The following is a 24,079-nucleotide window of genomic DNA, read 5'->3' on the forward strand; positions in this document are numbered from 1 at the left end:
ATCATTTAATCTTCTAGTGTTTCTACGGACCCTAAGAAGATAGAAGCACTAAAAAATTGGCCCACTCCTCACAAAAAAACCCAACTACGTGGCTTCTTAGGCCTTGCCGGCTATTACCGCTGTTTTGTTAAGACCTTTGGGTTGATATGTCGTCCCCTCCGCGATATGTTCAAGAAAGATTCTTTCGACTGGACTGCATCTCAATCAGTTGCATTTGAACAACTCAAGACCAGCTCAGTAACTGCCCCTGTTATGTCCTTGCTACATTTCTCTCTACCTTTTGTCATGGAGACTGATGCTAGTTAAACGGGATTGGGAGTTGTCCTCATGCAGAAGGGCAGACCCCTTTCATATTTTATCAAAGCATTGGGACTAAGATCGGTGGCTCTGTCGACATATGACATGGAAGCCCTTTCTATTCTAGAGGATTCAAAACACTGGCGACACTACTTCTTGGGGAGCGAGTTACAGATCAAAAGAGTTTGAAATTCATAACTGAATAAAAGGTGGCAGAAGGCATTCAACATAAACTCCTCCTCAAACTCCTTGAGTTTAACTATTCCATTGACTACAGGAAGGGTAAGGAGAACAGAGCTGATGATGCCTTGAGCAGGAAGCATTCTCACTTACATGCCATAATTGTCATCACTCCCTCCTGGATAGAAGCTATTGAGCTGAGCGACACCCAGGATCCACAATGTTAAGAACAACTCCAGAAGTTGACAGTAACCCCTACATCAGAGCCATCCTACGCTCTAAAACTTGGAGTTCTACGCTACAAAGGCCACAAATACATAGGGAAGGATGAAACCCATAGGCAACATCTGCTAGAATCCCTCCACGATTCAGCAATTGGAGGCCATTCAGGAATCGTGGCTAGTTATCAACACATCAAGTGTTTGTTCTATTGGCCAGGATTAAAGGACACATAAAAGTTCATCGCAGAGTGTCCAATTTGTTAGCGAGCTAAAGCGAAGTACCGCCAATATCCAAGGTTGCTGAAGCCATTGGATCATCCTGACATGGCCTGGTGGCACATCACTATGGATTTCATTGAGAGACTCCCAAAACCACCAGGCACAGTAGTCATTCTAGTCGTGGTGGATAGAATGACTAAATCAACACATTTCATCCCTCTATCCCATCCTTACTCTGTCCACTCCATCGCTCAAGCCTTATCGACAACATCTTCAAGCTTTGTGGACCACCAATAAGCATTGTGACGTGTCGTGACAGAATCTTCACAAGCCACATGTGGCAGATGGTGTTTATAAGAAAGATTTTCTACATAAAGGTGTTGATTGAAGTAAAAGCTAAACCATGGTTGTTGACCTTACCTCCAAATGTCGAGTGGCGCAACGGAATGTATTCCAGAACCAAAACTCTACAAATAGAGGAGAGATTAATGATAATGATCATGGCATCACAATTAAAGTTTTTACTAAAGAAAGTAGGATTCAAGAATATATTTTGCCTCTTGTCCGAATAATATTCATGATTCACTTGTCATGGGACAAGATATGCTTACGAACTACAAAGATGTGATGGTGGACCTAAGTACGAGAAATGACTTAAGAGTGATGCAATCCTATATTAAGTTACATTTAAGATTACAAAGTAAATGTTCCTTGATCTTATCAAGTAAATATGTTACTTGATCTTCCCAATAACTACAAGGAAGAAATGGAAGTTCGAGAAAGACATAAAGCTCGATTTGTCACGAAGAATGTTTTGACTACAAATATGTAGGGGTACTTGATTCATTAGGTTATAACTAGCAGTTACTACAATTTTAATAATTGATGACACATTTTCAAAACTACATCCCCTTGAACATCTGTATTGAAAAGGATTGTAATTGGTACAACAAACAGGTTTTGTCAATCATATGGACGCTACTGTGTAGTAGCTGGAATTCTCGATTTTATGGATGATCGAAGAATTTTGGAATTACCCAAGATATCGAGAAGGCCTTCATTTACAAGAAACTAAGTGGGAGCTAAATAGATTTTCTAATCTTATATGTAGATGACACATTTTGAGTGGGAGCTAAGTGAGTTTCTTGGTCTTATATGTTACTGACATATTTGAGTGGGAGTTTAACAACATTCTTATATATAGATCACATATTGTGAATGTTGTAGGTGGTATTAATGATTATTTAAGTTAGTAAATATTATATGGATGAAATTGAACATCTAACATTAAAAGTCTACCAAGATAGATCGATACGTTTAATAAATATTAAGTCGAATTAATTTCCTAGATTACATTCTGAACGAGTTCAGAATAGAACAAACAAAAAAGAAGTTCTTACTTATATAACTAAGTGGAGCATTGAGTTAATCTCGGTGCTACGACAATGGTTAAATGAAAGAAAAGGGATGAGCTACGTCCCCCATCGGCGGACACATTGGGTGGGCCGGTTGGGACGTGGCCCACTGAGAATTTTAGACTTTTTTTTACTACCCCAAATTTTCAGATTTGGTTATCCAAATGAAACCGGAAAACACACGACCATTAATGACCCCTTTGCTAACATGTTGACCGGGGAAGCTCCATTATCGCGGTCGACCCCCCTCCTCTAGGCTCTAGTCCTTGCCGGCGGTCGATCCCCTTCTCCTCGTGACCTCGCCGACGCTCGATCCCCTTCTCCTTGCGACCTCGCTGGCTCGCTCCCTTGCCAGCTCACCGCGTCCATCCTCCTGGCCTCCTGCAGGTCTATCCCCCCCTCCTGGCCTCCTGGCCTTCTCCTCGTCGGCTCGTGCCCTCGCCGAGACCTCGCCAAGATGCTCGGTTGGCTGCCGGCCGCTGTCAGCTTGAGTGTCTGACGGAGACACGTAGTGACAAAATGTTTTACAAATGATAGAAAAATTCAATAATCACTAGGTCTCGAAACCTTCCGTAGGACAAAACCAAACCTAGTAGAACTATTAAATTTGTATCGCGCACATGCAAATTCTTATAATATCATGTTCTTTGTGAGGCCTCTAACTTTATCTTTCACCATGTCTAGCGTGTTTGTAGTAGACAAAACAATCCGTGCAACCGTAGGGGCCCCCTCGAATCATCGATTTTATCCTACAATAGCATCATGAAGAGTTCAAAACATGACTCATTACCATATTAAATTTTATACGACTGTACATAACATAGTAGCATACATAGAAAATTTCAGTAGTCACACGATCTCCCTCCTCCCACAATCCGCATGAATTGCTGGTACATAATGGAAAATAATTTAATAGGTTGCATTTCTATAAAATCAATAGTATTGATGTATAATGCATCACAAGTACTTACTCATCTGTTTGCTTAGGAATATCACATTTTTAATGGGCCATAACTCGATATCAAGATAATTTGATTTTGCAGTTATGTTTTGCCTCTATGTCTAGTTGAATTTGTGCTATCCGTAAAAAGAATAAATGTTAGTGGAGAGCGAAAAGAAAGTATGGGTGAGTTGAAATGTGACAGTAGAAAGTACCAAGTCTTCCACAACTGATTGTGACACGCCTAAACCAAATAAAGGGTTAAGAACCTGGAATTCCTGCTTGGGTCTATGCATCATGACAGTTGCATAATGATTTTTTCGTATAATCGGCAGTAATATGTGTACATAAGAAGGAAACAACTATGTCACGTGTCATACTATTTTGTTATAATTGGGCATGAAACATATTAAGAAACAACAGTTACATTTTCACGCGTGAAGTATTCTTCAATAACCCTTCCTATGGCTCTTGATCTTGCAACTGATCGATATTTTTAATTGTCCATTTCGTTTGTACTGCTTCTCTGCTAGTTCAGAAGATGGTTTGACCTCCATGCCAGACATAACACGCGATCATGGCCAACGCAGAGAGCCAAATCTCCAATGTAGAAAAGAACAATTTTACAATGATCGCATATTCAAAGACTTTGCGAGTAAAATGACAACATAAGGTGTTGTTTTAAGACTTACATCATCAATTAGCCATTTACGGGTAAGAATAACGTTAAGCCTTTCCGAAGACAAGGTGGCACCCTATTCATTCTTGTACACTCCTTTGCATGCTTGTTTGAAGATCTTCGATGTTGTTGACGTAAAATTTTATTTTTTCTGGTACTAATACTGTCGAACACAGCCTAACTTCATGTTCTGCAAACAACGCACCTGCACATCATAGTAAGAACATGTTTGTTACTGCATTGCAGCATGATATATTTTACTGCAAAGAAGTAATAAAAATCGCCATGGTTTGGTGGCCATATTCTGCGCATGATTTTAGTTGAGAACCGATCTGGTTTCTGTGTTTCCTTGCCAGGATATTGAAGGTGATCGAGTCGCGTCTAGTCTGTTGCCGATCCATCAGGGATCATCCACGTACTTCCTTGTCGTGAGGGTGGACGTGTTGTTTTGCTTGGTTTGCATCTAATTTTGGTAGCCCAAGCTCTTGATTCTATCCTGTCTGCTACTAGTTTAATCGATCGCTAGTACCAGTCCAATCGATCGCAAGAGGTGCTAGTGCTGTTTTTGGCTTGTTGAATTATTGTTGTTGCGTGTTGGCGTAAGAGAAAACTTGAACTGTATTTCTGCTCCTATATCGTACCGTGAAAGATCGCCAAACAATCTGCGGCCAGTTACGCTGTATCAATTAGCCATTTACGGGTAAGAACGGCGTTAAGCCTTTCCGAAGACAAGGTGGCACCCTATTCAATATTCATTCTTTTACACTCTTTTACATGCTTGCTTGGATATCTTCGATGTTGTTGGAGCATATACCACGTAAACTTTTATTTCTTCTGATGTTAATACTATCGAACACTGCCTAACTTCATGTTCTGCAAACAACGCACCTGCACATCATAGTAAGAACATGTTTGTTACCGTGTTGCAGCATGATATATTTTACTGCAAAGAAGTAATGAAAACATGTTTTACCTTTCTTAGCACAATTTTGACGTTTTGTTGCTTTGGCACCCAAAAATGTTGGCTATGCATACTGTTTTTATTGGTCTTGCGTTTCATTTTGCCTACCACTACAACATACTCGGTTTTCGTTGACGGTTTGACTTAGTCAGCAAATGTCAAAATACCGTCACAAATATGTGATACTGATGGTTTGCAAATTCGTGAGTAACCTCACCCCATAGATGGCCGAGTTGACGGTTTGAGCATCTTGTCATGGATCCATGACGATATGAGGAAGCTCAAAGCCCACCCGGCTCATATTGTCATGACGCGAAAATTCCATTATGGAGTCAGTTCCCCTATTCGGCCGACGATTTCAACCTTAACATCTTTGTGTAAACCGAATTAACTCTAGATTGAGTCAATCAAAGGATTCCGTAGGTGAGGTTGAGAATAAATGGCTAGGCATGATTGAGTCAGCCATCCATACCCCCCTCCCTTAATCAAGACTTGTAGCTATTTGCAACCGTTGGGCTATGCTCCACAAAATTTGAGAGACAAATCTAAACAAATCCCATGGATGAAACAGTTGGGTTGACTGTGGACGCAATACGCAAATGCAAACAGTCCCAAATAGGGACTAGACAGCAACTAAACAGATTGATTGATGCACAATCCAGAAGCATATATGGACGTAAAACTCACACATAGGTCGATCGACTCAATTAATGGCAGACAAACATGACGCTGACGGTAGAACACATAACACAATAAGCAACACAGCAGGTGCGGGATATATGCTTTGCAATTTAGTGGCGGGCAACGAAGCTCTTGATGGCATCGATGAGCTCCTGCGCTCGTTCCCCGGTGGTTGGGTCCATGTCGACGGCGAACTTGTTGAGGTAGAAGGAGTGGCTCATATCGCGGTTGATGAGTACGTCCACCTCCTTGCCGGCGGCGCGCAGCGCCTCGCAGTACTCGAGGTTGGTGTCGCGGATGAGGTCCTTCTCCGCCACGGCCACCAGCATCGGCGGCAGCGGCACGGACTCCAGCGGCGGCGCGTTCGGGCCCATCGGGCACGTGAACGGGTGGTCCTTGGTGGCGCCCTCCGGGAGCGACATGGCCAGGAACTTGTCGGCCATGTCCAGCGTGAAGAACACCGAGTCCGACGTGTTCTCCAGCTCCGACCTGCTCCGCGCGGCGCGCACGAACCCCGGGTGGATCGGGACGCCGCCGGCGATGCGGAGCGGCGCCCAGACGTCCGCGCCATCCTCGCCGACGCGCGCGGCCACGTGGTGGACCAGGTTGCCGCCGGAGCTGTCCCCGACGAGGAACACCCGGGAGACGTCCGCGGCCTTGCGGAGGAGCTCGGCCGCCGGGTCCTCGAGCGTGCCCGTGTCAGCTGTGACGATGGACCGGAGCCGGCGGAGCACGTCGACGCCGGCGTCCATCTGGGCGGGCAGACGGTGCTCTGGCGCTAGCGGGAGCTGGGCGGTGACCACCACGGCGGGGACGGCGCACGCGAGGCGCGCGTAGAAGTGGTGGTACATGAGCCATGACGGGTCGGAGATGCAGAAGCCGCCGCCGTGCAGCTGCACGATGACAGGGAGGCGCCCGCCTGCAGGGTTGAGCTCGGGGAGGTAGACGCGGAGGTCGGGCTCCCCGGGGAGGTCGTGGAGCGTGTGGCCGTCGCGGGGCACGGCATAGGGCTCCACGCGCTGCATCAGCGGAAGAGCCTCAGGCGGCCCCGTCCACGTGCGGTCGATGCTGCCGTCGTCAAACACGCGCAGCCAGCCGGACACCTCGTCCACCACCTTGCGACCGTCCGGCAAGACGACGTTCGCCTGGTGCTGGTGCTGCTGCGACTCGGTGCCAACGGTGGCCATCGTCGTCGTTGCTGCTGCTCTAGTGCTCAACTTCGTGTCGTGTATTTCGTGTTAAACGGTGTGAGAGTATGATGCACGGTGGATGAGGGAGCAACATGGTGGCGGCGCTTTATAGGCGGGTGGCCGGAGGCAGAGGCGAGCGAGAGTAGCGTGGTCGGTCGCGTCGCGCGTCTTTGCTGCTGATTTGGCGGGAAGTTTCGCAGGGAAATGTCAGGGAATTGTCCGTCGCGAAGTGCACAAAAGAAAAGTCAGGAGTTGTCCGTGGAGTGGACTAGTGTGTGTGAACTGTGAAGCGCGACCGAGATGATTTGGACGTCTTAGCTGCAACTTGCAGGGCCAGCCAGGAGTCGTCCTCATGTTTCAGACACGCATTTCCAATTCTAAACACTACGGGAAAACAGGGCTTTGCCGTGCAGCCTAAACGCACGGCAAAGGGGCAAATCAGCTCGGCAAAGTGCTGCTGCCGTGCGGCCGTCGTAGCGAGATTGCCGGCAAAGACCGCCTGGCAAAGCGCGTCTTTGCCGTGCGTCGCGTGAAAATCGCACGGCAAAGGCTTTGCCGAGCGACGCAGCTTTGCCGTGCGCTGTGGCCTCTTTGCCGTGCGATTCCCTTTGCCGTGCGCTGTGCCGCTTTGCCGTGCGGCTGTCTTTGCCGTGCGCTTCCACTCCAGTCCGCACGGCAAAGAGTGCCTTTGCCGTGTGCTGTGGCCTTTGCCGTGTGCATGTGCACGGCAAAGAGTGCCTTTGCCGTGTGCTGTGGCCTTTGCCGTGTGCATGTGCACGGCAAAGGTGGTGCAAAATTTCCAGAATTTCCCTGCTTCCCCATTAATCCCTGCATATGCAATTCACAAATACACTTAACAGTTCAGATACACATATAGCACAATATATAGAGTATTTGCATCATCAACAACAAAGTTCATACACGAGTAGTCCAACAATGTCCATACAATAGTTCCAAGTCGCATAATTATTTCATACAAGCAACATCAACAACAAAGTCTCCAACATAGAATGTTCCAAGTCGCACAACAAGTTCATACACAAGCAACATCAACCTTCGCCACTTCCTTGTCCTTCTCCACTTCCTTGTCCTTCTCCACCTCCTTGTCCTCCTACAAGTTCGTAGATGCATAAGTTGTGCAAGTAGATGATTGAGTTTTCTTGCGAGCATACTGAAATTGTGCAAGTTGACCAGAAGAACAAAATACTTCTTGTGAAACTTAATCATACTTATTGCAAACACGCTGAAATTGTGCAAATTGTAGCTAGTGGTGCAATACGATTCCTATGACTTAACTAGCTTCCTCTGGCATATGTGCTGAAATTGTGAAAACTTAATCAGGTTCTTCGATATTAGCGCAAATTTTCATGTTGTTAAGAAATTGCAATAGGTGTATGAGCTGAGGCTGATTAAGAATGTTCCTGAAATCAGTTGTAGAACCAGGAACAAACCTTCGCAGGTTAGCAAGAGATGAAAAAAATAGTTTACCTTTGCTCATGATTGGGTAAAGCGGATGTCAAACTATGGAGGTGTATGCCTAAGAAATTTACCTATAAACATGAGTTAATGACTAGACAAACTAAAAGGTATTTACCTTGCCATCATTTTGTATTTCAGGAATGATTAATCCAGCACCAGTATGAATTTTAAAGCTGAAATACGAGAATGCAACTTTAGGGGCCATTGAAAAGAAAAGATTATCTATATATACCATAAAATTTCCAGTAACCACTGTAAGATGCAGTCCAACAATAAGTCAATAACTACATAAAGATTAAATGAGATTTACATAAGTTTTGGATAAACAGATGAAATGTGCAGGCGGAACTTTCTACTGACTATTCAAAAAACAAAGATGACTTCCTAGAAAGCGTGCAGTCAAACTTTACTAACTTTGACTACTAACTGTAATAGGTACAACTGGTAAAGTAGAAACTGTACCACTAGATTTTTTAAATATTTTCATTAATTTCTACTAACATGTGTCTACAAAAAAGAACGTAGAACAAGTGAACAGCTAAAGGAAAACAAACATATGACAACTCTAATTCCCTCTTGAAGACAGCTACTTGGCATGGTATATAGCCTTGGACCAAAGTGCTGCGTCAGGTAATAGGACTGAAAATATAAGGACACTTCCAAACCTTTACAGTTATCAAGCTAACAATCTAGTCAAAACTTAAAACATCCACACAAAGACTCATTCTCTTATGCAGGCACCATGCTCATGTATCAATTGGCTGCGATCAGCACAGAAGTCTGGCGCCAGGAAATGGGGTAGCTAACCATAGGGGTGATATATCTTCCATTTTCTAAAAGAATATATGGAATACTATGAATGATCCTGGAATACATGATCACCACACTGAATAGTGTACAGACACGATCTGCACTTCAGACGCTCATCAATGGGATCTATTATATCGTAGCTCAAGTGTTCAGCATTTCCACCAGGATTCATCATCATCAGCAGCAGCAGCAAGTAATGTAAACACAGCATCTAAAACAGCGGAGACAGCACGGAATCCCTAACACAACAGGAAAAAATAGCCGGAAGAGAACAAGGCGTACCATGATGAAGTCGTTGCCGAGGCCCTGGTACTTGACGAAGTGGAGCGCGCGCTCGGACTCGCGGCGCTCGAGGAACGAGGCGGCGGCCGCCGACCCGGGAGCGGACACGGCCATCGGGGCGACGGCGCGGCGGGGGGCGGGGGTCCCGGGGAAGGGACGGCGGAGGAGGCCGCGGGAGGAGGGGGTGGTGGATGCGGAGAAGGTGGCGGCGAAGGATGTGGCTCGGGCGGCGGCGGCGGCGGCGGTGGCGCGACGGGCTGCAGGGCGAGTCGGCGGCGGCGGCGCGACGGGGGGCAGGGCGAGTCGGCGGCGGAAGCGGCGCGGGGGGCAGGGCGAGTCGGCGGCGGCGGCGTGGGGGCAGGGCGAGTCGGCGGCGGCGGCGCGGGGGCGAGGAGCGCAGCTAGCTAGCGGATGTGTGGATGCGAGGCCGGCCAGCGGATGCGCGTTTGGATAACGTTCGGCGTCTTTGCCGAGCACGAGCTCTTTGCCGTGCGCCCTTGGGAGTTTGCCGTGCGGGCAGCTCTTTGCCGTGCGCTTCCGCACGGCAAAGATTTCTTCGCCGTCCACCCTTTCTTTGCCGTGCGCTCTACGCCCTCTTTGCCGTGCCCTTCCTCTTTGCCGTGCGCTGTAGCTCCTCTTTGCCGTGCGCTCGCCTTTGCCGTGTGTTTTAATTTTTTTTGCACGGCAACGATTTCTTTCCCGTGCGCGAGCACACGGCATTCGATGGTTGCACGGCAGCGGCTCTTTTTCCCGTAGTGAAAATCTCAAGTCTGAATTTACCTGGGTCAGGTCCTGCATGGAACAATCTGCTTCTCGATGGCAGCACTAAAAATCTGCTTCGCGTATGTTAGTGGTTAGGGCATCTCGGGGCGACGGATTTCGGACGCTCAAAAGTGATCTCGAGCGTCTGTTTACGTCGCCCCGCGGCCATATTTTGTCCGCGCGTCCGTTTGCGTCTGGGTGTGCGTCCACCGGAGCAACCCATTTTTAGATTTGCAACATATTTGAAAGCAAATATAGTAATACATTTGATAGCATAGAAACTATACAAAGTAACCTAAAATACTACTTGCTGCCTGACGGGCTGGTCCCGTCGTTGCGTTGCTCCCTCGCCTGCTTCTCCGCCGCCTCCCGTGCGGCCGCTATGGCTCGGTGCGCCACCGCGTCCTCTTCCAAGCACTACTGCAGCCTCGGGTTGGCGGCGTCGTCCTTGAGCGTCTCGAAGGACTCGACTATAGCTCTCTGCTCCGCCGCCCTCTCCTCCGGGGTAGGCGCATCAGGGTCGTCGGAAGACCATGATATGCCGGAGTCGGAGTCCTCTGCGGCAGCGGCGGCCGCCACCCTGCGCTGTTCCAGCTCGGTGTCGACCGCCGCATGGGGCGCCCGCTCCTCCTCTGCTTCCTTCTCCGCTTCAGCCAGGGCCGCGGCGTCCCTGAACGGATCGAGGAGGTCGGTGCTATCGTCGGAGTCGAACTCCTCGTCGGAGCTCGAGGCCGGGGGAGGTGGAGTGGGAGGTGGAGGTGGAGGCGCGGCAGCCTGGCCGCGTCCGGCGCTGCTCATGGTGGCTCCGGCGGAGTCTGAGCGGTAGCGGCGCTACAGTGGAGGTTATGCGGCGGCTAGGGTTTAGTGGGAAGAAGATGAGATGCTCGCACAACTGTTTATATAGAGCGGAGGCAGGGCGACGGCTGCGGCACGCGTGCCATCACCATTACTTCGTGCGCAGTGGTAGGCGACGGCCGCGCGCCACGCGAGGCATCGTCATTTACGCGGCCGCAGACTGCCGAAGCGACACCTCGGCCCCAGTACTGGCGGAGAAGACGCATCGACGCTGGATCACTGCCAGGCGGGCCAGACGAAACGTCCGCCAGACGCGAGCGGACACTTTGCGCGTCCGCGCAGCGTCCGCAGAGACGCATCTTAGGCGCATATTTGGGCCAGGTTTGCGTCGCTGTGGACGGCCGGATCACTTTGCGTCGCGCTGCTAGAGGTGGTACCAGACGCATTTTTCTGCCCGGCGGATGCAAATAGTTGCTCAGCGTCCGTTTACGTCGCGCCGGAGATGCCCTTATGTTAAAATTTGACTGCGGACAAAATAACGTGTCTCATACCTTCGGAGAAAAGAGGGAGCATCCGAAATCTAGAGTCTGAACAAGGGTTCAAGACCATGAGACTCGTGCAGGTCGGGAGATGTTGCTTCTCAACGGCTACAAGAAATGAGAACAAGAAAGAGTAGGTAACAAACCAGCTAGTTATCTCCGCAGAATCTTATCGATATGATTAAGCGTGGGCAAGTGCAGTCCCAGTCTTGCTAGCCCTTTGGACTAAGCCGGGGGGGCCAGATCAAGTATGCGAAATGATTGAATCGCGCCGAACTAGCTAGTATGTGTGATATGTCACATCAGGATAAATACATTTGTAGCCCACCCTAGAACCAACCACTAGTTCTCGTCCGTAGCCAGCCGCCGCCTCAATCCTAGCCACCTCCAGTTCATCCTCCTCCATAGATTGGTTCCCCCTCCTCCGGTCGGTTTCGCCGGCGTCAGGAGGAGTGGGGAACCCGATCTATGCGTGGAGTTTCGAATAAAAGTATTGTTTTCATTAGATTATGTTAGAATTTTGGTAGCCGTCTTCTTGTTGGTTTCCCCTCAATGAAGATGGCATCGTCTGCAATAAGTGATCTTCGGCCTTTCGTTCGGCGACGAGATCTTCTTCCCGTCGTCAATGGTGGTGTTGAACAATCACAATTTTCTAGGTATGGGCCTTCGGATCTTGCTTCGCCAGATCGATTTTGGATCTTTTGTCGTTGTTGCCGCGAGGAGGATTATTCTCGCAGTTTTTGTCCCGGCTGCTACGTCCTCGACAATGGTGATTCGTACTCTCGACTCTCCATCGACGACGACAAAGCTAGTCGGTTATTATTCCCTGACATACTGGTGTTGGTACTCTTGCCGATGTTGTATGACTGCTTTAATGGTTGCGTGCGTGCACGCAGCCTTGGCACTGCGGCTCAAAAAAATATGGGAGAACTTTCATCGGTATCTACAGGTCTATGGTTCATTACCTATCTTTGGCTACCTTCAGAAGAGTACAAGATTGCGTCTTGGAAGAAGAAATTGAAGACCTCGAAGATTTGTTACTATCTTTTAGACTTTATTTTGTAATCGCTGGAGTCAGTTCATGTATCTCTACCATGTACTATTTGTTGCTATGAATATATGTGGTATTGATTGTCAAAAAAAAAAGGATACATACATTTGTTTTTTCAAGAAAAGGCAGCCAAGGTTGCCTGTCGTTTTAGTTAAGATTGAGCAAGAGGTTTTACAAGATAGAACTCACGGCTACTCCCTAACCCTAAGTCATGCAACATGCCCTACTGCTCTTTTCTTTGCAGTTTTCCACAACAACAAATCCTTCTGTGCCGTAACTACAATCTGATCTAGCCGCATGCTTTGCCTCTCTTGAGAACGAGCACTGGACAAGGAGGTCATCGATGGTCTCCAGGACCTGATCGTAGAGAGTACATTTATCTAGGCGTTCAAGCCTTCAAGGCCTCTTTTCTGCCTCCGGTCTGCAGTCCAACACCTATTTCTCAAGGCTAACCAACAGAACATTTTTTTTTCCTTGAGAGGGGCCCAGTTTTGACAGAGAGATCTTGAATAGTCGGCTTCTTCCGAGTATGCTGATGAACCATTTGTGTAAGCCGCCTTCACTGTTGAGAGGGGCACAAATTCAGAAGCCATAGTTGGACAAATTCAGAGATCGCCTGTACTGTTGGTGCTGCTCTGATATCCAGAATCCACTGATTTCGATCATCCCACCCAAAAAAAAAAAGCATACCTAGATCTGTTTGGAAGAAAACAAAAGCAACACAGAGGGCGAAATCTACTGATACCCAGCTGAATCATCACCATGTCACCTGAGAGCGAGACATCAATCACATGGTTAAAGATAGATATTAACAACAGTTTCTACTTTGTAGCACTACGCAGCCAATATGCATATGACGACAGAATGTTCAGGCTTTCAGGGTTGCAGCCGCAGACACAAAAAGAACCTAGTCCAACAGGGCATCAAGCACCACGTTCTTCACCTTCAGCACGCAGCAAGCAACTTGTCAAAAGAGTCACGACGTGACTTGTTACTCAAACTGCCCTCTTCAAAGGAAAAGATGTGCTTCACGATATTGTCCTTCTAAGCCGTTCTTCTTGTCAGCGTGAGATTCCTTCAGTAATCTCAGAGCTTGCCTGCACGTTCCAGATAATATGATCAGCAAAGCATCTGAATTTCGAGCAGTTATTCATGGCCCGTCTTGTGGAAATAGGCCAAACAAGCAAATGAAACACAAACTTTAGCCATATTATTGATGTAGTAAACATAATTTCATGGAAATATATGATAATATCCATATGTGTACCGAACAAAGACAAAATATCGTACTCATTTTGAAGGTAAAAATACAAGTCCATTTATTTGATTGCTTTTGTACAGTTTCGACGCACTACATAATTGTCTATACATTACCATACTATTAGGAGTACTGTACATCACAGCAAACTAGACTTTAAGTAAAGCATGCAGCTAAAGTTGATCAAGTAGGCTACCTTAACGCCTTCTCAATTCCAACAAATCTTGGCTTCAATTTGAGACCATCAAGAAATGAATCACATGCCTTTTCGTACTCCTAAGAATGAAGATATAGAGTTGAGTGGATCGTCAAAAAGGTTTATCTGCAAGATTTAAACAGGTACTAAATCGTGATTCTGTATCACCTTTAGTTGCACATATGAGTAGCCCTGCAGCCAGCATGAATCTTCACAGTCAGGTCGCATTGTCCTGCAAAGATGGGCATCATTTAAAGCACCCTCTCCATTGCCCAGGTTAAGCCGGCAAAAACCCCTATTGCCAATCAAGGTTGAATCAACATTTTCAGGATCAACAACCATAGCCTACACCCAACAAAGAAAACGAACAACATTTTCTGATAAATCTGCATATAATTCTCAGATTTCTAGGACAAAGACTTGGTAAGTAAATGAATGACAAATACATAGTACCAAACAAACAAAGAGAAAAGCTTATGTCATGAATGGCGAGATAAAACACGTATGGAGGCTATTAATGCATATGTCAATAAGTGAGGAATTTCTCTGTTCGCAACTGTGCCTCTTCTTCATCAACGCATGGTATGTAACTACGTATACCCATGGCGCTAGGCGACTACAGGCCGATAAGTCTGATTCATATCTTTGCCAAGCTGGTGGCGAAAACTTTGGCCACTAGGCTGGCACCCCGGATGGAGTCGCTGGTGGATCGCAACCAATGCGCCTTCATTCGCAAAAGGTGCATCCATGACAACTTCATGTTGGTACAGCAGACAGCTCGTTTCCTACATAGAGGGAAGGAGCCGAGGGTGATGTTGAAGCTGGACATTGCTCGGGCTTTCGACTCAGTATCCTGGGGATTCCTCATGGACTGAGACAGGGACCCCCTGTCGCCGTCGTTGTTTGTCCTAGTGATGAACTCGCTCAACAAGGTGCTCGCCAAGGCAGCTGAGCTGGGTATGCTGCGACGGTTGGCGCGACGGGACCTGGCGACCTCGGTATCGCTATATGCGGATGATGTGGTGATCTTCTGTCACCCGGATGAGGCAAAGTTGGGTGCGGTCCGCGGGATCCTGGAGCTTTTTGGGCAAGCCTCCGGTCTACGCACCAACTTCGCTAAGTGCTCGGTGTCTCCTATTGCTTGCTCGGATGAGGTTGTTGTGGCTGCGGCGGGGCACATGGAGTGCCAGCTAGCGCCGTTCCCGGTGAAGTACTTGGGCATTCCCCTGTCCATTAGGCGGCTGTCGGCCGAGACTTTCCAGCCGCTGTTGGACAGGCTAGCTGACAAATTGCCGACATGGCGGGCATCCATGATGCCGCAAGCTGGACGTTTGACGCTGATCCGAGCGGTGCTCGCGGCAATCCCGCTGCACCAGCTTATGGTGCGGCCTCGAACAAGAAGACCCTCAAACAGATCAACAAGATCCTGCGAGGGTTCCTCCAGGTGGGCCGGGCGAGAGGCCAATGGAGGTCATTGCCACGTGAACTGGGCAAGGGTGTGCCGGCCGCTTAACCTGGGGGGGTTGGGGATCCCCGACCTTGCACGGATGGCCATAAGCCTTAGGGTGCATTGGCTATGGAGGATGCGCACGGACCCCCAACGGCCATGGCGCGGGCTGGACATGCAGTTCTCGAAGGCGGAGCTGGACATCTTCGCGGCTTCCACCTCGATGATTCTGGGTAATGGGGAGTCCGCGCTTTTACGGGAGGATCGATGGGCTGGACGGCAGGTCCATCAAGGAGATGGCGCCGGAGGTGTTCGCGCTAGTTCCTAAGCGGCGCGAGAAGGTGCGTACGGTGCGTCGAGCACCGGTAGACCGCGCTTGGATCCCCGACATAGCTGGAGCACCGAGTCCCCTAGCACTATGGCAATATGTGCAACTATGGGTCAGACTGAGGGATGTCCAGCTCTCGGAGGAGCAAGACGCGGTGGCCTGGTTGTGGACGACGGACGGCCAGTACACATCCCATTCTTGCTATGAGGCCCTCTTTCAGGGGGGATCACCTCAGCATCATGGGAGCTGAACTGGAGATCCTGGGCGCCTCCTAGGGTGAAATTCTTTTTATGGCTGGCCTGTCTGGACAAGTGTTGGACGGGTGAGAGGCTGGCGCGTCGTGGTCTACCACATGCGCCCAGATGCCCGCTGTGTGACCAATCCGAGGAGACTATGGCGCATCTACTCACCGGATGCTCATTCTCCACGACGATCTGGTTCGAGGTCCTCTCGTGGATCCGATCTACCGCAGGGCCTCCGGACTCGGAGGGGGACTTCGTGGAGTGGTGGTCGCAAGCGGTGCGGACCGCTCCCTGCCGATTGCGCAAAGGTACATCGTCGGTAATCATGCTCACGGCGTGGTGGATGCGGAAGCACCGGAATGCTGCGATCTTTGATAACGCACAACCCTCGGTGCCTTCCCTGCTCAACGACATCAAGACCGAGGCGCAACAGTGGGCGAGCGCGGGGGCCCGAGGCGTCCGCCAGATCATCCCCTAGGCTAGGTCCTCTTTCTTGGGTCGAGTTGTAGTGCGGGGTGTTGGTCCCTTCATGGACTTGTACATATAACCTTTTTCCTATCTATCAATGCATCGAAACGCAAGTCTTTTGCGTTTTCGCGAAAATGTAACTACGTATACATACGCACATGTACATGGGTCTACCTTGGTTAATGAGTCTGTGCACACATCTACATTTAAAAGGTAAAGCTAAAACCTTGACACCCTAAGAGCAACTCCAGCCGTTGGCGCTCCCCACGGCCAAATCCGGCGGTAAATAGCGCCGGATTGGATGAAAGTTTGGCGTGGGGAGCGCCGAAGTTCCAGCCGTCTCCCCAGGTAGACGCCCGGTGATCGGCGTTTTTCACAAAGTTAAACGTTTTACAGTTCGGCAAATTTGACAAATTTTGCAACCATTTGGCTTATTTTTACAAATAAATGTTACAGTTCAACAAAGCAAGCAAATAATTTGACAAGTTTTCAAACAAATCAAATGGAAACTAGTTGGTGTTGCCTCGAAGCCTCCATATGTGCTCCACCAGATCATCCTGCAGCAGTTGATGCATTGTGGAGTCTCGAATCTCTTGACGCATAGCGATGAACGCAACCCACGATGCCGGCACCTGGTGATTAGGCTGTGCAAGAGGCTCTCGTCATATGGTGCAGCTTGTTCGCTCAGAGGAACCGGATACTTTCGCTCATTCTCAATAATCATGTTGTGTAAGCATACACAACAGTTCATCACCTCCCACATCTGATCTTTGGACCAAGTCAAAGCGGGGAATCGGACTACAGAAAATCTCTACTGGAGGACACCAAATGCACGCTCGACGTCCTTTCAGCAATCTTCTTGTTCCTTGACAAACTCCACCTCCTTCGGGAGGACGGGGCTTGAGGATAGTCTTCACAAATGTTGCCCACTTTGGATAGATACCGTCTGCAAGATAGTATCCCTTGTTGTACTGTCGGCCATTGATCACAAAGTTAACCGGGGGAGCATGACCCTCAACAAGCTTGGAGAAGATCGGCAAGCACTGCAAGACATTGATGTCGTTGTTGGATCCCGAGTGCCAAATCCAGAGATCATGGGTAGCCACTGCCTCAGTGCAGCCTTTTTTGTGAACCTTGTACATAACCGACAGTTCTTCCATTCCCAATGCATGCAGTCAATGCTTCCAAGCATCCCTGGAAATCCTCGAGCTTCATTGAAAGCGAGGATCTTAGCAACAGTGGGTGATCTCAAGTAGATGTCCCCGAACACTGCTATCACCGCCAACCGGTAGAAACAATCAAGGGCGGTGGACTCCGCCATCCGAAGATAGTCATCGGCAGAATCACCAGGAGCTCCATATGCCGACGATCCGCATAGCCACCGTGCACTTTTGGAGGGCGGAAAACTCTGCCATGCCGGTGCAATCCAACTTGCATCTGAAATAGGAGTCGTGCTCTCGAAGGGCATACACAATTCTCAGGAAGAGCTTCCGACTCATCCTGAAACGACACCTAAAAACACCGTGCAATGGATTGTCGGCGAAGTAGTCGGCGTAGAGCATGCGATAGCCCTCCATTCGCTGCCTTGGCTTGCACTTCCGACAACCTGGTGCCGACCCACCACGACGACCAATGGCCTTCTCGGCTTACAAGCCGGACAGGCAAGCTAGGATCAACATGTGCTCCTCGTCTTGGGCGGCGGCTGCCATCTCTTCTTCAGAAAGCTCAGCGAACATCCGCTCCTCCTCCTCGTCGGAGTCCATGTCCGGCCAGGAAGTGGACGAACACCTGTCGGGCGTGTCGACGAGGCGCGACGCGAGGGAGTTGCCCGACGGCAGAATATAGGCAGAGGGCACGACGGACGGCGGAATATAGGCTGCTGGGTGGAGGGATGGCGGAGTCCAGGCAACCGGTCGGCATATTGGCGAGGGGTGGTGTCGGCGGCGACAGACAACGAGAGGGGAGGGGGATTTGCGACGAGAAAGTGGGGGGGTTCGTCTGTTCTCTCGCCGACAGAGCAGGCCCGTCCCCGCTTTTCTCACGTCCAGAGTCCCCGAGCGCACCCCGGGGGCGGAGATGGTCTGGGCTCTCCGGATGGATTAAAGGCCAAATCCAGGGGAAAACGAGGAGCCGGGGGCGCGGCTGGGCCGAATAACGCCGTCCGGATGAAAAAAAGGGCCGCCGGGGGCCTCGTCGGGGAGACGGCTGGAGATTCTCTAACATACAAGCAAAGATTTGGAGATACACCCGAAACAAATAAGTGGTGATGTAGTATACTGAAAATAAATTAAGATTTTGTACGGCAGAGGCATAAAGAAGCAAATATAAAAATTAAGATATGTTGTGATAATCGGCAGTGTAACCATGAAGAAATGCCAGGATAGTCATTTTCGTTATTTCCTCATTCTAAATGATCTACCACATAGTATACTATTTTTCATTTATGCTCTATTCTTTGTACCTAACCTAGATTAACAAACAAAGCCCACACCACCCAATTTACAAACCAAAACCACTGTGATGAAAACAATGATAATGATACACCATGGTCTCAATGAAGGACCGTCTTAGTCGAATTAGGGTGATAAGCACAGGGACGTAACAAGTGTAGGATTGTCTCAGGAACCCAAATGCTCATTAGTTCCCTAGTGGTGCTATCAGGCCCACTGTGAAGGTAACACTGCTCGGTGATGTCAATATGAAAGTCTTACAAGGCGGGTAATAACTACAGGGATGACATGCTCAAAAGCAACTCCATTGTGCACGCCTATCGGCTAATCTGTGCTGGCATTAACAAGGCACCATGAATCCATAACATACAAGCGTGAATACTGCAAAGCAAAAGTGCCTATACACTCTCGGCCATGGTTTTGGTCCATGAGCTTTGTGATACACTTGGGCTATGCAATACCATTAGTTGTTCATACTTGCACTCCTCTCCTTATATCGAGAAATACAACATTAAGAAGACTACGGAAATTAAGTTCAGGAGCACTAATAGTGCAATTGCATACCATGGTATAGAATTCTACTGCCGAATCATAATCCTCTTTACGCAAAGCTTTGTCTCCTTCTTCCTTCAACTTAGCTACTGACATTTTAGACAAAGGGTTATCCTGAAATTTTAAATAAAAATTAAACAACCTCGTGATTGCGGGCATTTATCTGCAAAGAACTTAAACAGAATAGAAATATCCTCATATTTAAAATGTATAATTTCATTTATTTAGTATGAATGCATGTTACTGACTTAATATAAACAAGAAGAAATTTAGACACCACATTAACCCCAAACCCCCAAGCTCAGTTGAGCGATTACATTTGTCATACTCTGACCTGCCCCACAGGATCTCATCGTATCCATCTTTGCTTTCTTATTTCTTTCCTTCATGAAAATTATGGTGCATCACAATTTTTAATTAAACACCAAAAACATGGAATGCCATCTAGTGTAAAAGATGAAAGTTTTTAATTCAACAGTGTCAAAACGAGAATTCTCGAAAACAGCAGTCTTTCAAAATAAGAGAAAGTAAATATTAAGTTTCTTGCCTACAGCCTCATTCAAAAATTTACTTAAGAAAACTGCACATAGGTAAATATGTTGTAATATGACAATCTTGTTCTTGCCCATACCTCCAACTTTGGCTCTGACTTTATATAACTAATTATTCCATCAACACTCCAATCATGTACAGCTGGAATACGAGAAGAAGTAACTTCAAACAGGATCTCAACATCTTTGCGTGTACCAAAGTGTGCCGCGAGTTGTATTGGCAAGTGACCAAACTGTTCAAAAAAAGACTTAAGAATCTCACCAATGTATTTGTATGAGAAATATTTTGACAGTAAAATCCAGCAACATGAAATGTGTATAGACAAGAATTTGGCCAATATTACTCCATTCATGTCAAACAGTTAGGTCATAATATGAGTTTGTCCTTATCCATAGACCATAAGGCAGTGCACATGTCTCAAAATAATCCAGCAAGTCCCTTTTGTCATAAACTATTGGTTGTGTGCATCCTAGATGAAGAGGCCAGGAGATTAACTCATCCATTATTTAAAAAACAGGCAGCAAGTTCCTAAATAACTTTTAACCACTATCAATTTCACTACTCCCTCCGATCCATAATAAGTGTCGGGGATTTGATACAAAAGTTATCCCGACACTTTTTATGGATCAGAGGGATTAGTATTTTTATTACTGGTGCTATATAACCTTTTTATGTCTTTTGGTTCATGTGGTTTTTGTTGGGCTTCATCTCTATCCTACACCAACTTGTTGTGCCTAGGTATTATATACAAGACATAATATTTGACAGACTGCAAACTAACACGTCTTGTCATATCACAAATTACAAGGAAAGAAAAGGCATTTAAAATTGGCAGGATAAATCAACCAAAACTATTTCTTTGAAAATTATAGCTTTTATTAAGAATTTTGATATGTTTTCGTCCCAAAAGATTGATCTTCATGAAATGAAAAGGTTAGTAGGTTACACCTGACAAAATATATCAGAAGGAGACAAATTGTAGTATTAAAAGTTTTCATCACTGAGTTTATATTAGTGCACCTAACCCGAGTTAACTATCAGTTAGGTATGACTGCCTATGGGACACAAATTACCAAAGTTTAAGTATGAACAATATTTAGTTATTTAATGTTACTCCCACATGTGTAGACAACCAACCATGGAGTGATTAAAATATGCACCGGTAGAACACAAAGCTTACTTCATTTCGAACATTAGGATCTGCACCAGCAGCCAATAGGGGCTTCAGGACGCCAGATAGGCCATTTGTTACAGCAGCTAGCAAGGGGGTCATAGTACGCATACCCTTCACATCCGCACCAGCCTAGCATATAACAGAATCGTACATGGTTCCTCTAAGTAATATGTGTCACAATTTATCTGTCCACATCTTCTCTAAACTGTGATACATTTTCAGCTAAACCCATAAGATGGAGCGGTACCTCTAGCAGTAGGTTCACACATTTCACTGAGCGACTATAGATAGCAATCATGAGAGGTGAACTGAAATTGTCTAGAACCTTGTTAACCTAAGAAGAGAAGCAAAGCAGTTAGCTCACAAAATTAATGGCAAATATGAGATACATAAATAAAACCTCTGTTCCTTTTTATAAGAGGTTTTGGCAAGATTAATTGGCTTGTCAAAACGTCTTATAAAAAGGAACGGATGGAGTAACAAATAATACACATATTCACAAAAAAATGGAACCATGTCACTGTGACAATGAACTTTCGTGAATAAAAAAAAGACGACGGTTGGTGCAGCATTGGCATTGCAAAAAAGAGATGAGGAAAATGCACATCATCAAAAATTCAACATGACAATATTTTGGTAGTGAAGCATTCAGCGCATCACTAGTCAGTTCTTCACTATTAGTTTTTAAATCTATATGGCAACCAACAAAGAAAGATAACAACTAAGGCTTATGCCCTGCTTGAATAGCCGGTGTCCATATTTTGGGCCATTACATCTGAAGAGACAGGCCCAAGGAATACATGGTGACCTTGACAGTTGTGCTTGGGCAAACCGTACACCAGAACAACTGAACAAGTTTAGAATCTGGGTAATGTGGGCTTTAAGTGTAGAAAAGTTTGATCAAGTGGGGTATCTTGTTTGCAACCAAATTTGTGTGCATCTCCCATCACATACAAGTTCAACTTCTACTACTCTTAGCGGCGGTAAGTATGACTATTTGGGTGGGAAATTTTTAGTTGACATATACGAAATATCAGGATTCCAAAAATACAGAAGGTCTGTCTTTATTACAGACCAAGTAAGCTACTTCTTGTCAGGGCAAGCAGTCCACATAGAGAAATTGTGTCAAAATATTAGTGGTTTAGCAGATGCGAACTTTGATCTTGAAAATTTGACATATTGACAGAATATAAAGGTGGAGACATAAAACTTCAATGGAAGTAACAAATGAGTGGAGGTCTATCCATTGAATGTGATATACAATAATCCTTCTCAACCTTACATGGTGAAACTATGTGGTACACAAGAAGCATATAATTCATAGGAAGAGCCCACGACACTCTGCTTACCGCAGAACAGCTTGTGCACTGAAACTAGTTTTTCAGCATCACCTAAAGAATTGATAGGACATGATTGCACATTCAATTAATGAGTAAAAGGAGAATGTTAACCTAATTCCCGACCAAACAACAATCAAACTAACAAATCTTACTCTAAAGATTCAACTAAAAGTAAATTGGAAAAAGCATACGGCCAAAGATTATCAAATACAACTATAAGAAACATACAATGGAACTTACATCTGCATGGTGAGCCAACAAAGTCTTCATAGCGCCATCCTGCTTATGTTTAGAAGCAACATGCAACGGTGTTCCATGATCAGTAGAAAACGGATCGACAAAAGCGCCTCTCGAGAGCAAGAGTTCTACTACTTCACAGTGCCCTGAATCATATGTTTGGAATGTAAATATATGCATAAAATTCTTTTCATTAGCAACTCGTCTACAGTCCATTTCAGTCACGCGCAAAGTGGGCCGTGCACATATGAAGAATTTCTGACCTTGAAATGTGCAAAGAAAATATATATTTGTATTTTCTGCTCTATTAGCACAGGTACAGAAATACATCTCCGACAATTGCAATCCTGTTAGTCTCTCTTCATCCCCCAAATGGAGACCCCACAGTATATAAAAATTTACAACATTCATCACTTGAAGATATGTTGATGAAAGTAATTGTGACAGTGTAATGCATAGGAGTAACCGACTAAGAGAGAGAGAGAGAGAGAGAGAGAGAGAGAGAGATGGTAGAGATTTACCTATTTTGGCGGCCTCATGGAGAGGGGTAAGCCCTGTTATGTCAACATTATCTGGATTGGCACCGTGATCAAGAAGATACCTGACAATATCCACATGCACACCTTTACCAATGATTGCCCAAACCAGAGGTGTTCTACCTGTCAAGAACAGGAAAAGGGGAAGATTTACATCAGAACAAACACATGAAGTTTTATATGCATATATTCAGACTTTCTAGCATGCTAAAAAGATTGAGAGAGCAGACACACCACATATGTCAAGGGCATCCACATCCACCCGGACATCCTCGACCAGGTACTCGCACACTTCCGCCCTCTTGCCCTCGGCGGCCAGGTGTAGCGCCCCGGCACCGTGATCTTTAACGGCCTCCACCGCCTCCGCGAGGCGGCCGCGACCACCGTCGAGCTTCCTCGCCATTCCTGCGCGTACGTACGTGTCGATCGCCCCCCAAATCAAATGTGGAAAAAATCAGGGCCGGCGCACACCACTTCCAGAACGAGGAGAGGGGCAGAATCGTACGCTCGAGGAGGGCGAGGTCGCCCGCGGTCGCCGCGCTGAGGAGCTGCATCTGTGGCGTCCCGTCAGCTGCAGGAAGAGGAGGAGCCGGCCAAGTGAGTCACGGTTAGGGTTCTGGGCGGCGGAGGGGAGGGGAGGGCGGGAGGCGCTTACCGTAGGCGAAATCGTGGCTGGGGCGTGTCATGGCGGCAGAATGGGGGCAAGTTGGTAGGTTTTGGGGTTTGAAACCGGGAAGCAGGAGGGCTTTGCCGGAGTGGAGAGGGAGATGGGGACTGGGGAGTGGAAGTGGAAGTGGA

At 47.1% G+C, this 24,079-nt stretch overlaps 2 protein-coding genes and 1 long non-coding RNA gene across 3 annotated transcripts; all 3 read right to left on the reverse strand.

Annotated features, from left to right (window-relative positions):
• Positions 1-5,477: 5,477 nt before the first annotated feature.
• Positions 5,478-6,831, reverse strand: LOC124705363 (probable carboxylesterase 15). The gene has a single exon (XM_047237096.1). It carries the CDS (start codon positions 6,778-6,780, stop codon positions 5,704-5,706), a length of 1,077 nt encoding a protein of 358 aa, XP_047093052.1. The 5' UTR covers positions 6,781-6,831; the 3' UTR covers positions 5,478-5,703.
• An 826-nt stretch (positions 6,832-7,657) lies between these two features.
• LOC124705364 lies at positions 7,658-9,448 on the reverse strand. The gene is made up of 3 exons (XR_007003975.1): positions 9,355-9,448; positions 8,378-8,435; positions 7,658-7,894 (listed from the first exon to the last, which is right to left on the reverse strand). It is a non-coding gene; the product is annotated as an uncharacterized LOC124705364 (long non-coding RNA).
• Positions 9,449-13,290: 3,842 nt separating this feature from the next.
• On the reverse strand, positions 13,291-23,684 carry LOC124648851 (ankyrin-1-like). The gene is made up of 10 exons (XM_047188543.1): positions 23,516-23,684; positions 23,267-23,404; positions 22,749-22,891; positions 21,416-21,502; positions 21,175-21,297; positions 20,074-20,226; positions 19,455-19,556; positions 14,124-14,300; positions 13,956-14,035; positions 13,291-13,598 (listed from the first exon to the last, which is right to left on the reverse strand). Exons 1-10 carry the CDS (start codon positions 23,682-23,684, stop codon positions 13,511-13,513), a joined length of 1,260 nt encoding a protein of 419 aa, XP_047044499.1. The 3' UTR covers positions 13,291-13,510.
• Between the last annotated feature and the right edge of the window lie 395 nt (positions 23,685-24,079).

This window comes from Lolium rigidum, chromosome 4 (genome assembly GCF_022539505.1).
Source record: "Lolium rigidum isolate FL_2022 chromosome 4, APGP_CSIRO_Lrig_0.1, whole genome shotgun sequence".
Taxonomy (NCBI): Eukaryota; Viridiplantae; Streptophyta; class Magnoliopsida; order Poales; family Poaceae; genus Lolium; species Lolium rigidum.